Raw genomic sequence first — 21,366 nt, 5'->3', positions numbered from 1 at the left:
GGACGGATGAGCTTGAGAAACTGAAGAAAGCTGTAGGAAGGAGCAGACGTGCCTACCAGCGTGCGAGAAAGAGGAATGGAAGCAGAGTGGAAGAAAGAATGAATGAATATAAGTATGTTTTGCGGGAGTATAAGGAGGAAATGCGAAGAGTGAAAGAGGAGAATTGGAAGCGATTTGTGTGCGTGACTGGGAAGAGGGATCCATGAAGCAATGTATATAAGGTGTGCATGAGAAAGCGTGATAGGGTAAGATTAAGTGGCATAAAAGTGGGTGATAGAGTGATGAGTACATGGAAAGAAAGCGCGGATGAGCTAATGAAGAGATTCTTCCCGGCAGCAAGGACGAACGTGGCGATAGACGCCAGGGGCATTACGAGTGAGAAGAAAATTTACTTTCATTCAACGGACATTAGAGCAAATAGAAACAATGGAAACGGTTCGGTCAAACCGGCATTTCAGACTATTAGCTGCACAATTAACCCTTATTGAAAATTATCAGAGCAAGTACTCGCTGTCGCGACGTTAGATATAGAGTCACGAACATATTAACACTATGGCAGGACATTCTGATCGTAAAGACACCAAAGACACAACTACGTCTTCTCATCAAACTCCCATTCGTCTAAATCCGCTATAGACAGACCCTAATTCGACGCCAAAATGTCCGTCCGTCCACGTGCCCGAAAATTGCGAAAGAGCCTTTCACTAGTCCCTAATATCAGGAATAAAAATCATCTTGTTCTCATTAATTTACCAACTTACAAGGGGCCATGCCTTGCCTCAATCGACGGAGCCAGAATTCAATATAGTTTTACGATATGTCAACGTGCGACGTGTAAACATTCTTTTCGGTCCGAACAAACTAATTGACATCAATAGCGGAAGAAGTAGCAAACATATTCATGAAATAGCCTAAACAATTTTGATTACATTGCGCGTGGTTCAAGAATTAAGAACGGCATCATGGACGGAAGCTGATTTTGCGAAATCTTGACGACGTAAGTTAAAGATAACATTGAGACAAGTTTTACTAATAGTTTTATTAACGGCTACCTTCTGAATTTGCTTAATCCGCGTGAAATTATAAGCGACCCTCAAACTATGACAAAGCCTGGTCCCGCCTCCATTATCCAAGAAACCTCTAGAAGCCCGAAAACCTTCGTAAGAAAAGCCAATTTTTAAATCGCAGCTTACACTCACCTCGAGCCGACGGAACTTCCGACGGCACACAACCGTAATAACTTAGAATACCCCCCCTATAATTAATAATTCACGCAATAACTATTTCGTCTACTCTTGCGCCTCATACACACACACACACAGAACCAGGGCAACCAGGGACCAAATTTTCCAGCTACACATCTGTCGTTTTGTACAGTCCTCCGGTCATTCATGAGCGAAGGTCGGAAACTTGCCTTATAAAAGATCACTCGAGCAAAATCAGCTCGACCCGCACTTCTTTTGCTAATTCGGTAAACCCCCAAGCGTTCCGGACAATCCGACGTCCGCCGGAACGAAGCTCCTGATAGGAACGCACCCATCGACACATGATTCTCACGCAAAATTCTATTTCCACCACATCACTCGAAGTCTGCATGTAGACGAGAATTCACACACAGCGACTTACCTACCTTCTTTTAAACCTCATATCCCCGCATTTATCTCATAATGTACTTCATGATTGACTCTGGCTCCGGTATAAATCTTATCAAACAACAATTCGTATTACCCCAACTCACTTCATCTAATAAAGAAAAATGATATCCATGCGAGGGCTCTCTTCGAAACTATAATAACTTTAGGTCCATAACCATTCCTCTTTGGACCGACCTACTTGATCCATTTCATATCGACTCTATTTTGCATTCCCCAAGACGGGATCTTAGGAAACGCCTCTGGAAGGAAAGCGATATTACATAAATTATAATGATAGATTTCTTCATCAACGGGCACGATCATCATTCCCTTTGTCAACTTATGAAATAAAAGCTACAAATCTTAGAGCAGGATGTGACTCCTGTTGCTTCGACATTTCCAATCCAGAAATTCTCTGGATACTTAACTTACAAACCCTGCTTACAAGTGTTCTTCGAGACTCATCGTGTTACTACTCAATCCAACGGAAAGCATACTTACCAATATTTAATTACCACTAAGAGGATTTCAAATTGACATAACCGTCGGTAGAATTGTTTGATTTCGAATCTCTCGACTAGAAATATTAACGATAGTACTGAGACCTTAGGGCTCAACGTACTCTCTTTGAAGATGAAGACATGGGAGAATACATTAATAGGGCCGAAAACCTTAGGGCATACGGTACCCTTCTGAAGAAGAAGGTGAGATAATTACATGTCATTGTAACGAAGACCTTATGGCACGTCGTAACATTACACTAAACGAAACGACGAAGATCGGAGATTATACTAATCACACTGGAACCTTAGGGCATTCAGTGCGATTCCAAACGAAGACGATGATGAGGAGCATTCCACAACATAGAAACATTAAACATTAGGTGCAATTCAATGTCTTGCAATTAAGACGTATATTACCGGAGAGTCGGCGACCCCGTAATGGGAGATGAAATTTCAATCGTCGATTTGTGCGAGAACCCTTTGCTTTTCTCGACGACCAACACTCATTCTTTAATTCTATTCGACCACATGATGTCGAGCAACTTTGAGACTCGAACATTTAAATCCTGTAAGAGATTAACACACGATCCGTTCATTCTAACAAAGCATTCGGATATATTCCATTGCCTAGACGAGCCATTAGACTACACGCAACTCAAACATTACATTTCGGCTATTAACGACGTCCTATACATAATAAGCAATACAGGTTTCCTCTGTCCATAAAGAGAATTGACAACACGTTCCATGAATTACTAATAATCATTTAGTCGAGTATTCTACATCACCGTATAATTCACCGATCTGCTAACCGAACAAACCAGATTCTCAAGGCAATAAACGTTGGCGTATGGTCTAGCTATCGTGGACTCAACGAAAACTATAGGAGACGCATACCCCCTTCCTCATATTACAGATATACCTGATCATTAGGATCAGCCAAATACTTTTCATTTCACTATTTGATTAGCGTCCGGATTTCACAACCAAATTTCTATGTCATCTAAAGCGCACATAAAAACTCACTGCATTTTCTCTACCCCATAACGGCATTATCAATGTAGCGCATGCCATTCGGGATTAAAACCGCACCCGCTCTTTCCAAAGACTTATGGATAATGTATTATCAGGACTACAGGAAACGAATTATTCGTTTACATGGACGACATTGTCGTTTACAGCGCGATCATTAGGAGAACACGAAATTAAATGCGAAAGATTAATGCGATTACGCGACGCGAATTTACAATTACAGCGGATAGTGTGAATTCTATAAGGCACGAAGTTGCTTATTTAGGCCATATAATAGGCGCGAACGGAGTCAAACCAGACCCGGGCAAAATAAAATCGATAATGCACTTCTCCAACTCCCAAAAACCCAAAGAATATAAAACAATTTCTCGGTTTAGGCCGGTTATTACAGAAGATTCATACCTAACTTTTCCAAAGTCGCGAAACCATTACTGATTTATTGAAAAAGGATAGCATATTCAATTGCAACTAAAACAAGTAGAAGCTTTCCACTCTTTAAAACACGCATTATGCTCAAAAACCCCATTCTTCAATATCCTGATTTTACAAAACCTTTTCTATTAACTACCGACGCATCAGGATACGCGATAGGTGGAATTTTAAGTCAGGGACCGGTAGGAAAAGCATCTCCGGTCTCGTATACATCTCGAATTTTAAGTACCGCAGAACAAAATTATTCACACATTGAAAAAGAATGCTTAGCCATCATATATTGTATTAAGTCATTCAGACCTTACTATACGGAAGACTCTTTACTATAGTAACGGACCATAAACCTTTTGATTGTGGCTGCACTCTATAAAAGTCCTACCCTCCCGACTCTGGAAGTGGAATACTACTTAGCAGAATCTAATTAATGAAATCAAATACAAAAAGATCATTAAATATATGCATGACGCTTTATCTCGAATCCACCCACAGATTTATTATTACCATATTCGCTTCTATAACGACGAGTCCTCCGTACGGACCCTATTTCAAGACCGACCTAGACTTCTGTCAGATCAATTAAAACAACTCTCTAACTCCATATCTCAATAAGAATTCGACACGACACCTAATTACACTAAAGATAACGGGAAATAATTCCGATTCAACGAATGAAGGTTCAGACTCTCGATAACATAATCACGATTAATTCAATATGTCAAACGCCGAATTCAAAATTTAGAATACGATTATGTTGGATCCCGCAATTTCAGAAACCGTTCCAATTATACCACCCCTCTCCTCAAATTCCGAGCAAAGTAAGATACGAGAAATTAGCGACAATCTACTAATCACAAAGATAATCATGTATTTCATAAGTTTAGACGGAACTCCTTACGACAAAGGAGCCGAGCTTTATTCTACCGCAATCTTTTACCCGTGTATGAAAATTTCAGTTTCGAAAGAGTAACGTAAGAAAATCAAATCAAATAATTTAATATCAATTCCAATAAGAACAACAATCGACTATTAATAGAACCGCAAACCATAAAAAATTGCATACGCTCTTTAATTAGACTGTGTTATCGAATTACAATAACTTCCTTAGCATTAGCAAAATGCACAAATTTGATGACATTCCTTGGTCATACATGTGTTACCAACTAAAGAGATTTTTTCACGATACCCGTATAACATAACTATTTGCCAAAATCTAGTCGATCATCCTATCCCTACAGAACGCGTCAAATTAATTTCGGAAAATCAATCATGCATCAGCATACGGTGGCCATAAAGGCGTTACAAAAACTTTTAATAGACTTCGACCTCAATTCTTTTGGAATACGATGAAACAAGAATATTCAAGAATTTATTAGAAATGTCGCGAATGCCAATTAAAGAAATTAAACGCGCGTCAAAACCAAACAACCTATGATTATTACGGATACCCCCGGGACAGCTTTGACAAAGTTTCACTAGACATAGTAGGGCCATTCCCTATCACAAATAACGAAATAAATATATTCTCTAAACAATGCAAGATTTATTACACTATAATACTCCATAGCTGTACCATTAAAGAAGCCACTTCATTAACAATAGCCGACGCTTTCACAAAAGAATCATTGTATTTACGGAACTCCTAAAGCTATTCTTACCGATCAAGGTGCAACTTCCTATCAACTTTAATACGCGTCCTACAAAGAAATTCAATAGCCAACACTTTAAAACTACCGCTTATCACCCTCAATCTAATGGATCGATACATGTATTAGTAGAATATTTAAAGACACAATCGACAAAGAAGACAATTGGGATGAATATATCAAACTCGCCATGTTTCTCTTATAATACAAGCGTTCACGAAGGACCAAATTCTCGCCATACGAGCTAATATTCGGACGACTGGCCAGATTGCCATCCGCGTATCACAACCTATCGAAGAACCTCTAGAGCCTACTTACCAAGAATATATAAACACACTATTCAATAAATTATACGATATTCGCGAAGAAGCGCGACAAACTCTTATTAGAGCTAAAGAGAGAAGCAAATACTATACGATCAACGTGTAAAATCCTCGGCAATTTAAAACAGGAGATTATGTATTCTTATTAAAAGAACCAAAGAAAGGAAAATTCTCAGCACATTACGTAGGACCCTATGAGATAACAGAGATCCTACCTTCCAACAACGCCAAAATCTTAATCAACCACAAACCGCGGATCGTCCATATCGATAAGTTAAAATTAGCACATATAGAACCAGGTTGAAAAAACAATATTCCTAATTTTGGGTTTCAGATGTGTTGGCATCGCCAACCAGTCCATCCAGGACAAACCACGAGTTCTTTACTACACCACTTATTTGCCTTCGCACGCTGCGTAAAGGTACACGGATATCGTAACGTAGTCACTAATTCTGCACGTTGTAGAAATTGTTATTCCAGTCTTGATCTAGCTGCACGCTCCTTTTACCAAACACGATATACTCACGCTGTCGTGATTGGATTAGGTTATCCCGAACCACAGTGTTCTGTATGTTCCCAACTCCTAACAATTTCCAAACCAATACAAAATTGCACAGTTTGCACTAATTATTTAACGTCTATAGATTGGGAATCACCCTTGAATCACCTCTAGCTGTTTAAGACGTTCCAACAATATTAAAAAAATGTCTTCCAATAATCCTTGCGATCACAACGCAACAGCCTCTAATACATATTACGAACATCCTAATATCGTCGAACTCCACACTCTGTTACAGAGATTTCCCCTAATAAAGAAAATGCTAGAATTCTTTCCTAATATACATAGAGCTAGATGCTATAGAAGTACAATTTACGACAACTATTGCCAAGTTTGTCGCATCACGCGAAGAACTCGAACTGCACCTAAAGACATTTACAATTATCACGTTCTTGTCTGCGAAACCGCACCTCCTACTCCATGTCTCAACTGTCGCTATGCCTGTTATAAAATCGAACCTATAACTCACTGTGAAGAATGTTTCTTTACCTATATACAATATGTAGTAAACGTATGGAAACGCAACGATACCATCAGACACTGGGATGGAATCGTGCCTACCATTAATCATTTCCAGCCTACTCTATAAAACTATATATATTACTAATTATATTAATTCAGTAGATGTAAGGACGACCACGTCTTATATCTCTCAGATTATTCATGTATATTAACATATGTATTCCTAGTTACAGGTTCTCTTCAGCCTAGACGCCAGTAAAGATTATCAAAATCTCAGCACAAAAATCTACAGGTATATTTCGATAATACTACACATGTAAGATTCCCATTTCAGGAAACCGTCCTAACTAAACAGGTTGTTCAGCATGGAACCCTGTGCATTATTCAAAACTTTATTCTTACTACTTTTAGCCATTATTTTTCATCTTTGTATGAGGTATGCTTTGCTCAAGTACATCTCATACAAGGCTCACGAAATTGCATGAGACTCATATCCATGCAATATGATAATTAATACAATGCGTATTATATTATTACACTCTGCCATTAACTCGCTCACTGGTAATAACTCGTATTTAACCACTATGAATAGCTTGCGAAAAACCTTAATAAATTTAAAATTATGAAAAATATATACGCTTATACTTGCCGGTTCGGAGAAATCGACTCCGGCCCCACCAGTGAACGAGCTAATCATATTCTATCAAATAGCAAATCTCGAATAAATTCTCTGAATCTTACAAAAGACACGGGCAGAACAAAAAACTGCAACCGCGCAACCGATATACATAGATATAAGACGAAATATAATTTATAACATATACACCTGCGCATTAACATGCATTTGTACTTACTATTATACACGCATATATATATGTCCATGTGCGAGTCCGAAAACGGACGACAATATAAATCATGCATACTATATTATTTAATTATTAAAAGTTTTCTCGCACAACGTTCATCGCGCCCAATGCCAGGACTACCTCCGCACGTGCACATGTATATATCTATAGATACGTGCGTATATTCGTGCGCACGTACATGCTAGATAATTTCTTTATATATATAAAAATTGTATTTAATTCAGTAAAACTAGTCCGATTGTGCGTTACAGCTTGTCATGATGTTAGGGATTATTCTAATACTCTCCGTTAAAACTTCATTCGCCCTGATTGGATTCGATTGTGGTGGACAGCATCTTAACATCACCGCCGTCTCTCTCTTAGATGTTGGAGAATGCAATCTCCATCATCAAACTCCAAACTCCACGGAGACCTATATACAATTATTACAACTTTCCGAATATAATTATGCAGAGGTTATACAATGCAAACTGGAAATATCTCGCACGATATATCACTGTGGCATGCACTCGCACATCTCAGTCGTCTTTAATGGAAAAGCAGATTACGTCCAGGAAACCGGATATTCACAATGTTTGCGAATGTTTCAAGATGGCACAACGTCCTTGGGACCTGCTCACTTAATTAGCGGACTCAAAATCAATCAAACTTCTTATCGTAGCCTTACGTTAGCCGGTGAATTGAAAGCCGACGGAACATGTAAGGGTACGCAATACTCTGACCCTTACGGCACATGGGATAACGTAATTGTTCAAGCAGTTGCGAAAATCTCACTGAAATCATCTTATGTGCCAGTACAACTCGAACATGGAAAAATCAAGCTAAGATCAGGAACCATCTGTACACTGGCCGATAGCTTCTGTTTGGACTCTGACGACGGTTATACTTTTTGGAAACCAGTACCAATGAAATCCTGCAACTTCAATCAATACGATGTTTTATACGAAGGACTAGCAACCAGGATAGCAGGCGACGATTCCCCCATCGTCTACAGCCTCACTACGCAAGACATCACATTCGCTTTGACCAAAACTAAAGAACAACCGTTATGCGGATACACTCTGCTTCGCACGGAACATCCGAAGTTATTTATTCTCGAAACAAAGCAAGGCCAAACCTTTGCCAATAAAGGTACGATTCCCGTGGACAACCTCGATATATTTACTTACATGAATTCCAAATTTGTATATGTCGAAAAACACATCCGACATCAGATGACATCATTATATCATAATGTCATGCAGCAAAAATGCGAGTTAGAAAGACAAGTAATAACCAACGCCTTGTCTTTTGCAACTCTCTTGCCCGATGAATTTGCGTATAGTCTTATGAAGTCGCCGGGATACATGGCCGTCACCACTGGAGAAGCTGTCCAGATTATAAAATGCATCCCCGTAGAAGTCACCGTACGTCCAACGAAGGAATGTTATAACGAATTACCTGTGACCGTCAGAAATACTTCTTACTTCCTCACGCCTAAATCAAGAATCGTCACAAAGATCGGGAACGAACGAGAATGCTCTCTGGAATTGCCAACGTTATATAGAATAGAAGACACCTGGGTACAGTTTGTTACGTCCGGCAATTCACCTTGCGGTAAATCACCTTATGCACAAGTCGGTCTTCTCTCGCGTCTACCTCGGTAAACGTTCGAGAAGCTGCTCTCTACTTTTTTAGGGCAAACTGCTAGGCCGGCTATACCCTGGGATGCCGAGAGCTTGAGATTCGATTGAGAAAGTCGGAAGGAGAAGGAATTCTGCGGGTCTGGTCGATAAATAAAGATATTTTACAAATATAAAAATTGTTTATTCATTTATAAATCCTTTATGTCGATACAAAATCTACTGGTCCTGACTCGGTTCAGGATGAGCTTGGAGCTGTATTATAATGTTATTAGACTCCTGTTCAGAGTCGTTAGATTGATTAAGATAGTTTATAAAGGAGCTAAAATTATGCTGCACTTCTTCTGGGACGAAATTATCGATGTCGTCGGGAGGGAGTACCACGGTGTCCTCGTCGAAAATATTAAAATTGGGTTGTAAAAATGGATCGTGTTCCGGAGATGCTAATTGTTGAGTTTGATTATGGACGAGATATTCAGGGTCAGTTAAAAATTGATGATTTGGATCGATTAAGTAAGTATTTGATTCTGAATGAGACTGTTCAGGAAATTGAGGGTGAGAGTAGTCAATGTATGGAGGAATATTATTAATAGGCGAATAAGCGCCTGGAGAGGAAGGTTGTATGATTATTCGCGTTGGATAAATTTGAACGTTTAGATTTAGAGGTCTTCGAGATCTACGTTCGCGTAGCCTGTGAAGGTGCTGCTCGTTTCGATCGATCTGATTCCTTCGTCGGAAAGGAGAGACCATCTAACGGTTAAATAAATTCACATGAATAAATCGAAAGATAGATTGTTCTATTATTTGAAATAATTGAATATGACTCACGTTTGTAGCGTGATTTACTCGTTAATGAAAGCGAACAAAGAAGAAAGGTTAATCTTATGCGAGAAAGCCCTTCACCTATTAATAAATTAACCTTATGTCAGTAATTATTATAATAAACCTGTATTAAATGAGAATTGGTAATAATGTGGATAAAAGGAAGGATTTGAATAGGAGTATTAATATCTGCGTTGAGAATATTAATACTTGATGTTTCAATATTTAATAATTAAATTTTAAACTTTGAAATAGTAATTCTTAATGAATAAATAAATCTTAGACTTTGAAGTAACAAATTGTCAATGAATATCAAAATCACTGTCAGTTGGTATGGTAAAGTAATTCGCAATTATTGGAAAATGCAGGGTATTAAAAGCATGAAAGAATAGAGAGATAGGTGTACATCCGGTTATTTCGGGTTCTCAGGTCCTGGTCTTAATAGGCTAATGCTACGTTCACTTTACTAAACGTGCATCTCTGAGATGATTTGCGAATTTACCTTCTGACAGGATATAACTCTAATGGGTATAGAGGAGTTAGGAATAGAGGTTTGAATATAAGTATTAATATCTATATTAAGAGTATTAATACGTGTAGCTTCAAGCATCAATAATTGAGTTGTAAATTGTGAATTAATTATTTTTAATAATCATTAAGACCACTGTCATTTGGTTTGGTAAAGTAATTCGTTAGGTTTGTAAAGCAGAGAGGGAGTAAGCAGGGAAGGGTGAAGAAATGTACGGTTGCCCGTGGATTCCGGTCCCCGAAGGTTAATGCGACGTTCACTTTACAGAACGTGCATCTCAGAATCGTAGTAACGAATTTACCTTATGACAGGGTATGGTTTTAATAGTAGCAAATAGGGTAAGGTGGAGTACACTTGTCAAATAAATTTAAATATCAATATGCAAGATCACTGTCAGTCGGTGTGCTAAAGTAATTCGCAATTATTGGAAAGTGCAAGGTGTTAAAAGCATAAAAGAATAGAGAGGTAGGTATACATCCGGTTATTCCGGGTTCTCAGGTCCTGGTCTTAATAGGCTAATGCTACGTTCACTTTACTAAACGTGCATCTCTGAGATGATTTGCGAATTTACCTTCTGACAGGATATAATATTCTAATGTGTACTGAGGAATTAGCGTTATTCAATTCGCTAATAGGTAGTAGGATACGGGGTTACATACATATATAAATAAGCAGTGATATAATAAAATACATAAGTATATTTATTATAATAGATTGAATAAGTATGCGATATCGGTTAAATAATATTGAATAGTATTGGATAAAATATTAAATAGATCGACGATTGTAACGCAGACGTATGCAGATGCAAATCGTAGATTGGAATAATATCGGAAACGCAGAGTAATATATGGCTTATGTCTGTATTCAAATTCAGAGTTCGTAATGTGAAATAAGATTGAGTTCGAAATTCAGTGGTTAAATAATTAAATTCAGAGTTCGTAATGTGAAATAAGATTGAGTTCGAAATTCAGAGTTCGTAATGCGAAATAAGATTGAGTTCGAAATTCAGTGGTTAAATAATTAATTAAATATAATGATTAAATATAATGAGTGTCCGTCGCGCTTTACTATTTAGGGATATGTGAACTGGCTTAAATACTCACAAGGTTAGACAATGTCTTATGTGCCTTGCTATGGTACACTTCGCTACTGTGTTCTTCCCTCTGAGTTGAAGAGCTGAGAAGCCTCGGTACCTCGGTCCGAAATGGCGGCTATGTCTCGATGTCTTCAGAGCCCCGTAGTATTTGCTGGTTGAGTGCTGGATTGTTGTTGACTGGAACCACTGCGACGAAATCACTGCCGTTCCGTGCCGGGAGCCTGGTTTATATACCCAAAAATGGGGCTCGCTCCTCCCATCGGGCGATGTGGCTCAGCCAATGGTAAGAGAGATGTGCCGGGGAAGTACCGGAGATAATCTGTTCCTGGTAGAGATTGCGACGGTTAAGTCCCGGAGAGATGACTTCTTAGTAGAGATAGCGGCGTTCCTAGGTGACTCATCGCCGGTCGCTCCGACTTTCCTTATCCTATTCTCGGTAGCGATAGCTGTATGCCTTTGTTGGCTATGCGCTCCGACTTATCTTATCTTCTTCTTGGTAATCGATTTTGCAGGTGGCTGGTGACTCATCGCTATGCGGCTTGCAATGGGCCTTGCAGGTTGCAACGTGTTTCAGCGTTGCATCATGCATTGCATCACGCTATTGTTCTAGAACCTTCTAGAATCTTCTGGATGTTTCCTTGCGAGTAAAGCCGAGTTCACATAGTAAAGCGGCTTTCATACATAATTATTTAATTATTTAGTATACTTCTTTATAAGCGATATATATATATAAATATTTCAGGTATAAGAATTTTGTGTGTTAATATATATATATCGTGTACATATTTAAAATTAGCATATTTAATAATATATATATTTAATATTAGTAAAATGAATATTATGTCTTATACTGTCGTTGAAATCGCCGGAGAATACCGTATGTCTTATGCAGTCATTGAGATCGCCAGAGAATACTACATGTCTTATACAGTCATTGAAATCGCCAGAGAATATATATAGTGTCGTCAAAGTATACGATTGATATATATATATATATATATATATATATATATATATATATATATATACGTTCTTAACCTTATTTTAGGTTTTCTCACAAATAATCAATGAGGATTTTAAATATTCATAGTCGAACTATGGTATCCTTATTTAGTACTTTCGAACGTGTGACGGCTACAATGTTACTACGCATTACGTGCACGATTTTTAAGTCTCTTGAATTATGAATAGTTATAATATAGTCACGCTTATTCTTATTTCAGGTTTATGTTTCCTAACGAATGATCGAGAGTAGAGAGTCTTTATTAATTATGCCTTTTATGCTATCAATATTATTAAATTTAAAAGTGAATTATTACTCTGTCGTCATTTGTGAGAAGACATGTTTTAACCTACGAGTAATTATATGTGTGATTAAATATTCGTTATTACCGGTCTTTCATGCAGGTTAGAGATTGTCATGACTAATAGATTAAAGAATAAAGTTTTGAAAAAGTTTGAAGTTTTGAAATTGTCTGGACGTTACAAGTTCACACCAAAAGCACAAGTAAGACAGTTGCCACCTCAACAACTACGACCCATGGCATCACTTACCTGGAGTTATTTAACACCCGGACCATTAGCTGTCAGTGGAATCTACACCCAGCAAGACATAGAAAAATTAAGAGACCACATCATGTTTCCCGCAGAGAAACCGGCACTACTCAACGCCATTGCACGTGGACTCACCGGACATCCAGTTAACGCCAACTCCGTCTCGCTATACAAACTACTAGACGAAGAATCACTCAATAAAATCGTAGACAACACCGCTGCGAAAATATGGAGAGGATTCATGAGCTTTGGATCAGCCACGGCCGGAGTCGTTGGAATATTTATGATCGTTCGTATTGCTAAATTGGCAATCGATACCATCATTCATGGATACGCGTTACACACCGTATATGGATGTAGTCTACACCTGATGGGAGCATTATGGGACTCCCTAACCAATCTCTTGCTTCACCTCAGCCGCAGGACTGTGAACAAAGAAAAAGAAAAGAATAAGTTCCCAGAAGACGCCACACCTCTTGCCATCATCTCAGACGTACCCCCTGCATTACCAAAAGAACCACCGGTGATAAGTCAGCCTCAACTTCAAGGTTATAATATGAGACGACCTGAAGAAATAGAATCCACAAATATCACCGTCCCTCAAACGTATAACGACTTACAACAACATCTCTTTAATCTAGAACAAAACCCTAGATCAACGTCGGGTTTTATTCTTAAATAGGAGGGGAGATGTAACGTCCAGACAATTTCAAAACTTCAAACTTTTTCAAAACTTTATTCTTTAATCTATTAGTCATGACAATCTCTAACCTGCATGAAAGACCGGTAATAACGAATATTTAATCACACATATAATTACTCGTAGGTTAAAACATGTCTTCTCACAAATGACGACAGAGTAATAATTCACTTTTAAATTTAATAATATTGATAGCATAAAAGGCATAATTAATAAAGACTCTCTACTCTCGATCATTCGTTAGGAAACATAAACCTGAAATAAGAATAAGCATGCCTATATTATAACTATTCATAATTCAAGAGACTTAAAAATCGTGCACGTAATGCGTAGTAACATTGTAGCCGTCACACGTTCGAAAGTACTAAATAAGGATACCATAGTTCGACTATGAATATTTAAAATCCTCATTGATTATTTGTGAGAAAACTTAAAATAAGGTTAAGAACGTATATATATATATATATATATATATATATATATATATATCAATCGTATACTTTGACGACACTATATATATATTCTCTGGCGATTTCAATGACTGTATAAGACATATGGTATTCTCCGGTGATTTCAATGACTGTATAAGACATATGGTATTCTCCGGTGATTTCAACGACAGTATAGGATATAACGTTTGACATATAATACAATTATTTCCTTTTTCTCTCTTGACTTAAATAGATAGTAATTATTTATTTTTTTTGAATAAATTTCGATTTGAATAAATTTCGATTAATTATACAGATCGACTATTACGATATAATATTCATTTTACTAATATTAAAAATGTATTATTCAATAGTATTAAACTTTAAATATATACGCGATATATATATATTAACACACAAAACTTCTTACAAATACATTTACTTATAATTATAAAACCCAAAGATCATATACATAGCGCAAAATAACATTATATCCATCATACGCCCAAAGGAATCGACATACTCTATATAGAATAGTACCTAAGAATATATGTACACCACTTATAATGTAGTATATTATAATTGGATAATCAAACGTGAAACCCGCTTTACAATTGTGAACTCGGCTTTACTCGCAAGGAAACATCCAGAAGATTCTAGAAGGTTCTAGAACAATAGCGTGATGCAATGCATGATGCAACGCTGAAACACGTTGCAACCTGCAAGGCCCATTGCAAGCCGCATAGCGATGAGTCACCAGCCACCTGCAAAATCGATTACCAAGAAGAAGATAAGATAAGTCGGAGCGCATAGCCAACAAAGGCATACAGCTATCGCTACCGAGAATAGGATAAGGAAAGTCGGAGCGACCGGCGATGAGTCACCTAGGAACGCCGCTATCTCTACTAAGAAGCCATCTCTCCGGGACTTAACCGTCGCAATCTCTACCAGGAACAGATTATCTCCGGTACTTCCCCGGCACATCTCTCTTACCATTGGCTGAGCCACATCGCCCGATGGGAGGAGCGAGCCCCATTTTTGGGTATATAAACCCGGCTCCCGACACGGAACGGCAGTGAATCCGTCCTCCATCACTCAGCAGTGAACTCACCATCTATCACTCAAGAGTGATCCCGCCGCAGTCAAGAAGTAAAGTTATCCAGCAACCAACCAAGCAATTACTACGGAGCTCTGAAGACATCGAGACATAGCCGCCATTTCGGACCGAGGTACCGAGGCTCCTCAGCTCTTCAACTCAGAGGGAAGAACATAGTAGCGAAGTGTACCACCTCAAGGCACATAAGACATTGTCTAACCTTGTGAGTATTTAAGCCAGTTCACATATCCCTAAATAGTAAAGCGCGACGGACACTCATTATATTTAATCATTGTATTTAATTAACTATTTAACCACTGAATTTCGAACTCAATCTTATTTCATATTACGAACTCTGAATCTGAATACAGACATAAGCCATATATTGCTCTGCGTTTCCGATATTATTCCAATCTACGATTTGCATCTGCATACGTCTGCGTTACAATCGTCGATCCATTTAATATTTTATCCAATACTATTCAATATTATTTAACCGATATCGCATACTTATTCAATCTATTATAATAAATATACTTATGTATTTTATTATATCACTGCTTATTTATATATGTATGTAACCCCGTATCCTACTACCTATTAGCGAATTGAATAACGCTAATTCCTCAGTACACATTAGAGTATTATATCCTGTCAGAAGGTAAATTCGCAAATCATCTCAGAGATGCACGTTTAGTAAAGTGAACGTAGCATTAGCCTAATAAGACCAGGACCTGAGAACCCGGAATAACCGGATGTATACCTACCTCTCTATTCTTTTATGCTTTTAATACCTTGCACTTTCCAATAATTGCGAATTACTTTACCACACCGACTGACAGTGATCTTGCATATTGATATTTAAATTTATTTGACAAGTGTACTCCACCTTACCCTATTTGCTACTATTAAAACCATACCCTGTCATAAGGTAAATTCGTTACTACGATTCTGAGATGCACGTTCTGTAAAGTGAACGTCGCATTAACCTTCGGGGACCGGAATCCACGGGCAACCGTACATTTCTTCACCCTTCCCTGCTTACTCTCTCTCTGCTTTACAAACCTAACGAATTACTTTACCAAACCAAATGACAGTGGTCTTAATGATTATTAAAAATAATTAATTCACAATTTACAATTCAATTATTGATGCCTGAAGCTACACGTATTAATACTCTTAATATAGATATTAATACTTATATTCAAACCTCTATTCCTAACTCCTCTATACCCATTAGAGTTATATCCTGTCAGAAGGTAAATTCGCAAATCATCTCAGAGATGCACGTTTAGTAAAGTGAACGTAGCATTAGCCTATTAAGACCAGGACCTGAGAACCCGGAATAACCGGATGTACACCTATCTCTCTATTCTTTCATGCTTTTAATACCCTGCATTTTCCAATAATTGCGAATTACTTTACCATACCAACTGACAGTGATTTTGATATTCATTGACAATTTGTTACTTCAAAGTCTAAGATTTATTTATTCATTAAGAATTACTATTTCAAGGTTTAAGATTTAATTATTAACGATTGAAACATCAAGTATTAATATTCTCAACACAGATATTGATACTCGTATTCAAATCCTTCCTTTTATCCACGTTATTACCAATCCTCATTTAATACAGGTTTATTATAATAATTACTGACATAAAGTTAATTTATTAACAGGTGAAGGGCTTTCTCGCATAAGATTAACCTTTCATCTCTGTTCGCTCTCATTAACAAGTAAATCACGCTACAAACGTGAGTTATATTCAATTATTTCAAATAATAGAACAATCTATCTTTCGATTTATTCATGTGAATTTATTTAACCGTTAGATGGTCTCTCCTTTCCGACGAAGGAATCAGATCGATCGAAACGAGCAGCACCTTCGCAGGCTACGCGAACGTAGATCTCGAAGACCTCTAAATCTAAACGTTCAAATTTATCCAACGCGAATAATCATACAATCCCCTTCTCCAGACGCTTATTCGCCAATTAATAATATTCCTCCATACATTGACTATTTTCACCCTCAATTTCTTGAACAGTCTCATTCAGAATCAAATACTTACTTAATAGATCCAAATCATCAATTTCTAACTGACCCTGAATATTACGTCCATGATCAAACTCAACAATTAGCATCTCCTGAATACGATCCATTTTTACAACCCAATTCCAATATTTTCGACGAGGACACCGTGGTACTCGCTCCCGACGACGTCAATAATTTCATCCCAGAAGGAGCACAGAATAATTTTAGTTCCTTTATAAACTATCTTAACCAATCTAACGACTCTGAACAGGAGCTCAATAACATTGTAATACAGTTCCAAACTCATCCTGAACCGAGTCAGGACCAGTAGATTTTGTGTCGACATAAAGGATTTATAAATGAATAAACAATTTTTATACTTGTAAAATATCTTTATTTCTCGACCCGACCCGCAGAATTCCTTCTCCTTCCGACTTTCTCAATCGAATCTCAAGCTCTCGGCATCCCAGGGTATAGCCGGCCTAGCAGGTTGCCCTAAAAAAGTAGAGAGCAGCTTCTCGAACGTTTACCGAGGTAGACGCGAGAGAAGACCGACTTGTGCATAAGGTGATTAACCGCAAGGTGAATTGCCGGACGTAACATACCAACGTATAAAGAAACGCTACCAATGGAACGGTATGAAAAATGACATTCAAATTTTTATAAAAAACTGTCGCCCTTGCCAACTGAAAAAATTAGTCCGCGTAAAGACCAGACAACCCATGGTTCTAATGGACACTCCTGGCACAGCCTTCGATAAAATCTCAATGGACATTATGGGACCGTTACCCGTCACACGGACTAATAACAAATATATACTTACCATACAAGATCTTTTAACAAAATATTCCTTAGCAATCCCTCTGCAACACGCTAACGCGATCGACGTAGCTGACGCGTTCACCGATGAACTAATATGCGTCTTCGGAGCGCCAAAAGCTATTCTAACAGATCAGGGATCGCATTTTCTAAATAGCCTAATGCGTAACATAGCAAAAAGGTTTAAAATTAAGCACTTCAAAATGACGGCTTACCGGCCGCAATCTAATGGCTCAATAGAGCGCTCCCACCATGTCTTGTGGGAATACTTAAAGCAATACGTAGATAGAAACAATGATTGGGACAAATACTTAAAACTAGCGTCATTTTCTTATAATACTAGCGTACACGAAGGGACGCGATATACTCCCCATGAATTAGTCTTTGGGAAGATAGCCAAGTTGCCTTCCAATTACCCCGATGTCGCCGACGTTACGGACGAGAGTTACGCTAATTATCTTACAAACCTTTTTAACAAACTGAGTGACGCCCAAGCCGTCGCCCGCGGAAACTTAATAGCCGCTAAACAAAGGTCAAAGGTCTACTACGACCGCCGAGTTAACGCCCAACAGTTTCGAGCGGGAAACTACGTGTACTTATTAAAAGAACCAAATAAAGGCAAATTAAGCAATCAATACACCGGTCCCTATAAAATCATTAGTCTCTTAGGTAATCGTAACGTTAAGTTAGCCATAAGTAGAAATAAGACAAAAATTGTACACGAAGACAAGCTAAAAGCTTCCCCACATCAAAACCCTATCGAGGAAGACCCCCACTCCGGGCCAGACGACTATATCTTGGATGCATCGGCGGAGGACCGGCCAGTAATCGACGAACCTCAGTAGAATGAAGACCTACGCAAGTATCCTTATAGCAGTCTCGCTGTTAGCCATAACCTCTGACGGACTAATAGGTTATGACTGCGGAGGGCATGGTCTAAACATTACTTCACTATCCCTCACGGATATCGGAGAATGTAACCTAGATAACATTGAAGCGGACAAAGAAGAAGTATATATACAACTGCTACAACTGAGCGAATTCGACCACACCATCGGACTCCAATGTAAGGTTGAAATCGATCGAACCATCTACTACTGTGGGATGCACTCACATGTATCCTTGGTGCACAATGGAAGGCGCGAATACATCCGCGAAGTATCGGCAGAAACCTGCAAAAAACTATACAACACCGGAACTATATTCCTGGGAAACTACGGCCTCATCACGGACATCAAGATGAATACCACCAACCACCGTAGCTTGACCCTCGCAGGAACCACCAGAACCGACGGAACATGTTTCGGAACTCAGTTCAGCGACCCGTTTGGCACTTGGGATAACGTGGTCGTTCAAGCATCTATAAAAATTACCACCCGAAGACTCGAGCTCCCCGTCAGACATAGCACCAATGAAGTAATATTACCCTCCGGTGCTCGATGTCCCGTAGCTGAAGGAGAATGCAACGACGCAGATGGCTCAACCACATATTGGACGGCGCTACCCAGCGATAACTGCCACTTCAATCGCTACGACGTTCTCTACCAAGGCCTAGCACACCGCCTCTCATCTAAGCCCACACAGAGGGAATCACCGACTATCTACACAGTCACCACGCAAGAAACCACCTTTGTTTTAGCACGAACCACGGAAATAAATGTGTGCGGCTACAGAATTTTGAGGACGGAACATCCCAAACTCTGCATACTCGAGACTCAACCTGGACATACGTTTAAGGGCCACTCCAGAGTCCCAATCGATAACCTCGATATATTTTCCTACGTAAATTCCAAATTCATTTACGTGGAAAAACACTTGAAAACACAATTGACACAATTGTATCAAAACATAATGGAGCAAAAATGTGCTTTAGAGAGACAAATTCTACAAAACGCTCTCTCTCTCGCCAGCATCGCCCCGGACGAAATGGCGCATCGAATCAAGAAGGCACCAGGCTACACCGCCATTACGGCAGGCGAAGTCCTCCATTTGATCAAATGCGTACCGGTGGAGTGCCGAGTACGACAAGCTGAAAGATGCTACAACGAACTCCCCGTCACCCACCAAAACAAATCCCTCTTCCTGTTGCCAAGATCAAGGATACTTACCAAAACAGGAACACCCCTGGATTGCCACGAACTACTTCCAGCGATGTATCAAGTACACAACATCTGGTATCGTTTAACTCCAAAGCCAGTGGAATCAATGGCGCCGCCGATGATTCAACCACTAACCACATACGCTTGGACTCGCGAAGCCTTTGGGCAAAGATCTTATGTAAGTGCCTCACGACCACGGAGGTGATGGAGATCGAACGGAAATCCCCCGGTAGGGAGCACTCCCCCCTCTTCGGGATGAAAACCGTCCGACTCACCAGCATCGATGCTGGGAAACCTCCGTATTGCAGCACGATGTTGAAGAGGAGAGCTTTGATGGAAGCTGGTACCGCTCTCCATATCCGTACGCCGATGCCGTCTAATCCGGGGGCCGAGTTGAGGGGCAGGTTGATGGCTGCCGCCTCCTCACAGGAGATTGGAGACCAGGTGCCACTAAGCTTCGCTTTCGGTGGAAGACGCGGAGCCGGTGCGACAGGAGCGGACTCCTGCGCTACGAACAGGCCCCAGTGCGCGGCCATCTGCCGGGAACCACGTCCGCCTCAGTGGCACCATCCAGAATTTCCTTGGCCGCGCGCGACATGCTCGAACGGAAGAGGCGCTGGACGCGCGCATACTCCGCTCGGCGGCGCGCTTTTCTATCCGGATTGACGACACGGTTTCGTACGGGCAATCGCACACGAGGAAGCGTCGGAGGGAACACACTCAATACCCACGGGCCCAGGTCCTCCGCTGGCCATCCAGAATTCCTGATCCAATCTGGATCAGGATATGGGACTTCCATCCCTGGATGGCCTCCACAACCGGGATGAGCGCGCGTATAGCACCGGCAAAACTGCCGTACGCATCACCCCAGCCGGGAGAAGATGGAGAAAGCGGAGGCGAGCCAGGCGACCCGTGGGGAGAGATGGCGATGGGTCGAGGGGAGACGGGAGGACTGAAGCCACCGGCCGAGAGAAACGAGCTCTCGCTCGATGATGCGGCTGCCAGATCCTCCAGTGCCGTCGCGACGAGGCGCTGGTAACCGCCGTTCTTACGCATCCCCTTGATGGCATCAAGGGTGCGATTCGGGACGACGGTTAACAGATGTTGA

The 21,366-nt window shown here is 39.7% G+C and overlaps 1 protein-coding gene across 1 annotated transcript; it reads left to right on the top strand.

Moving 5' to 3' along the window:
- The first annotated feature begins 7,690 nt into the window (after positions 1 to 7,690).
- On the top strand, positions 7,691 to 14,077 carry LOC146721074 (uncharacterized). The gene is made up of 2 exons (XM_085487468.1): positions 7,691 to 9,025; positions 13,016 to 14,077. Exons 1-2 carry the CDS (start codon positions 7,712 to 7,714, stop codon positions 13,760 to 13,762), a joined length of 2,061 nt encoding a protein of 686 aa, XP_085343594.1. The 5' UTR covers positions 7,691 to 7,711; the 3' UTR covers positions 13,763 to 14,077.
- The last annotated feature ends 7,289 nt before the right edge of the window (positions 14,078 to 21,366 follow it).

The sequence above is a fragment of the Nylanderia fulva genome, unplaced genomic scaffold, assembly GCF_048542155.1.
Source record: "Nylanderia fulva isolate GAGA-0341 unplaced genomic scaffold, ASM4854215v1 Scaffold557, whole genome shotgun sequence".
Classification (NCBI taxonomy): Eukaryota; Metazoa; Arthropoda; class Insecta; order Hymenoptera; family Formicidae; genus Nylanderia; species Nylanderia fulva.
The sequence above is the reverse complement of the archived record's forward strand: the minus strand, read 5'-3'. Positions and strand labels throughout refer to the sequence as shown.

Bases quoted from the DNA above. Each gene is read 5' to 3' on its own strand.
- LOC146721074 (XM_085487468.1), top strand. From the start codon at position 7,712: ATGATGTTAGGGATTATTCTAATACTCTCCGTTAAAACTTCATTCGCC. The intron at 9,026-13,015 runs GTTACGTCCGGC...GGACGTTACAAG, and splicing joins AAGACACCTGGGTACAGTTT to TTCACACCAAAAGCACAAGT.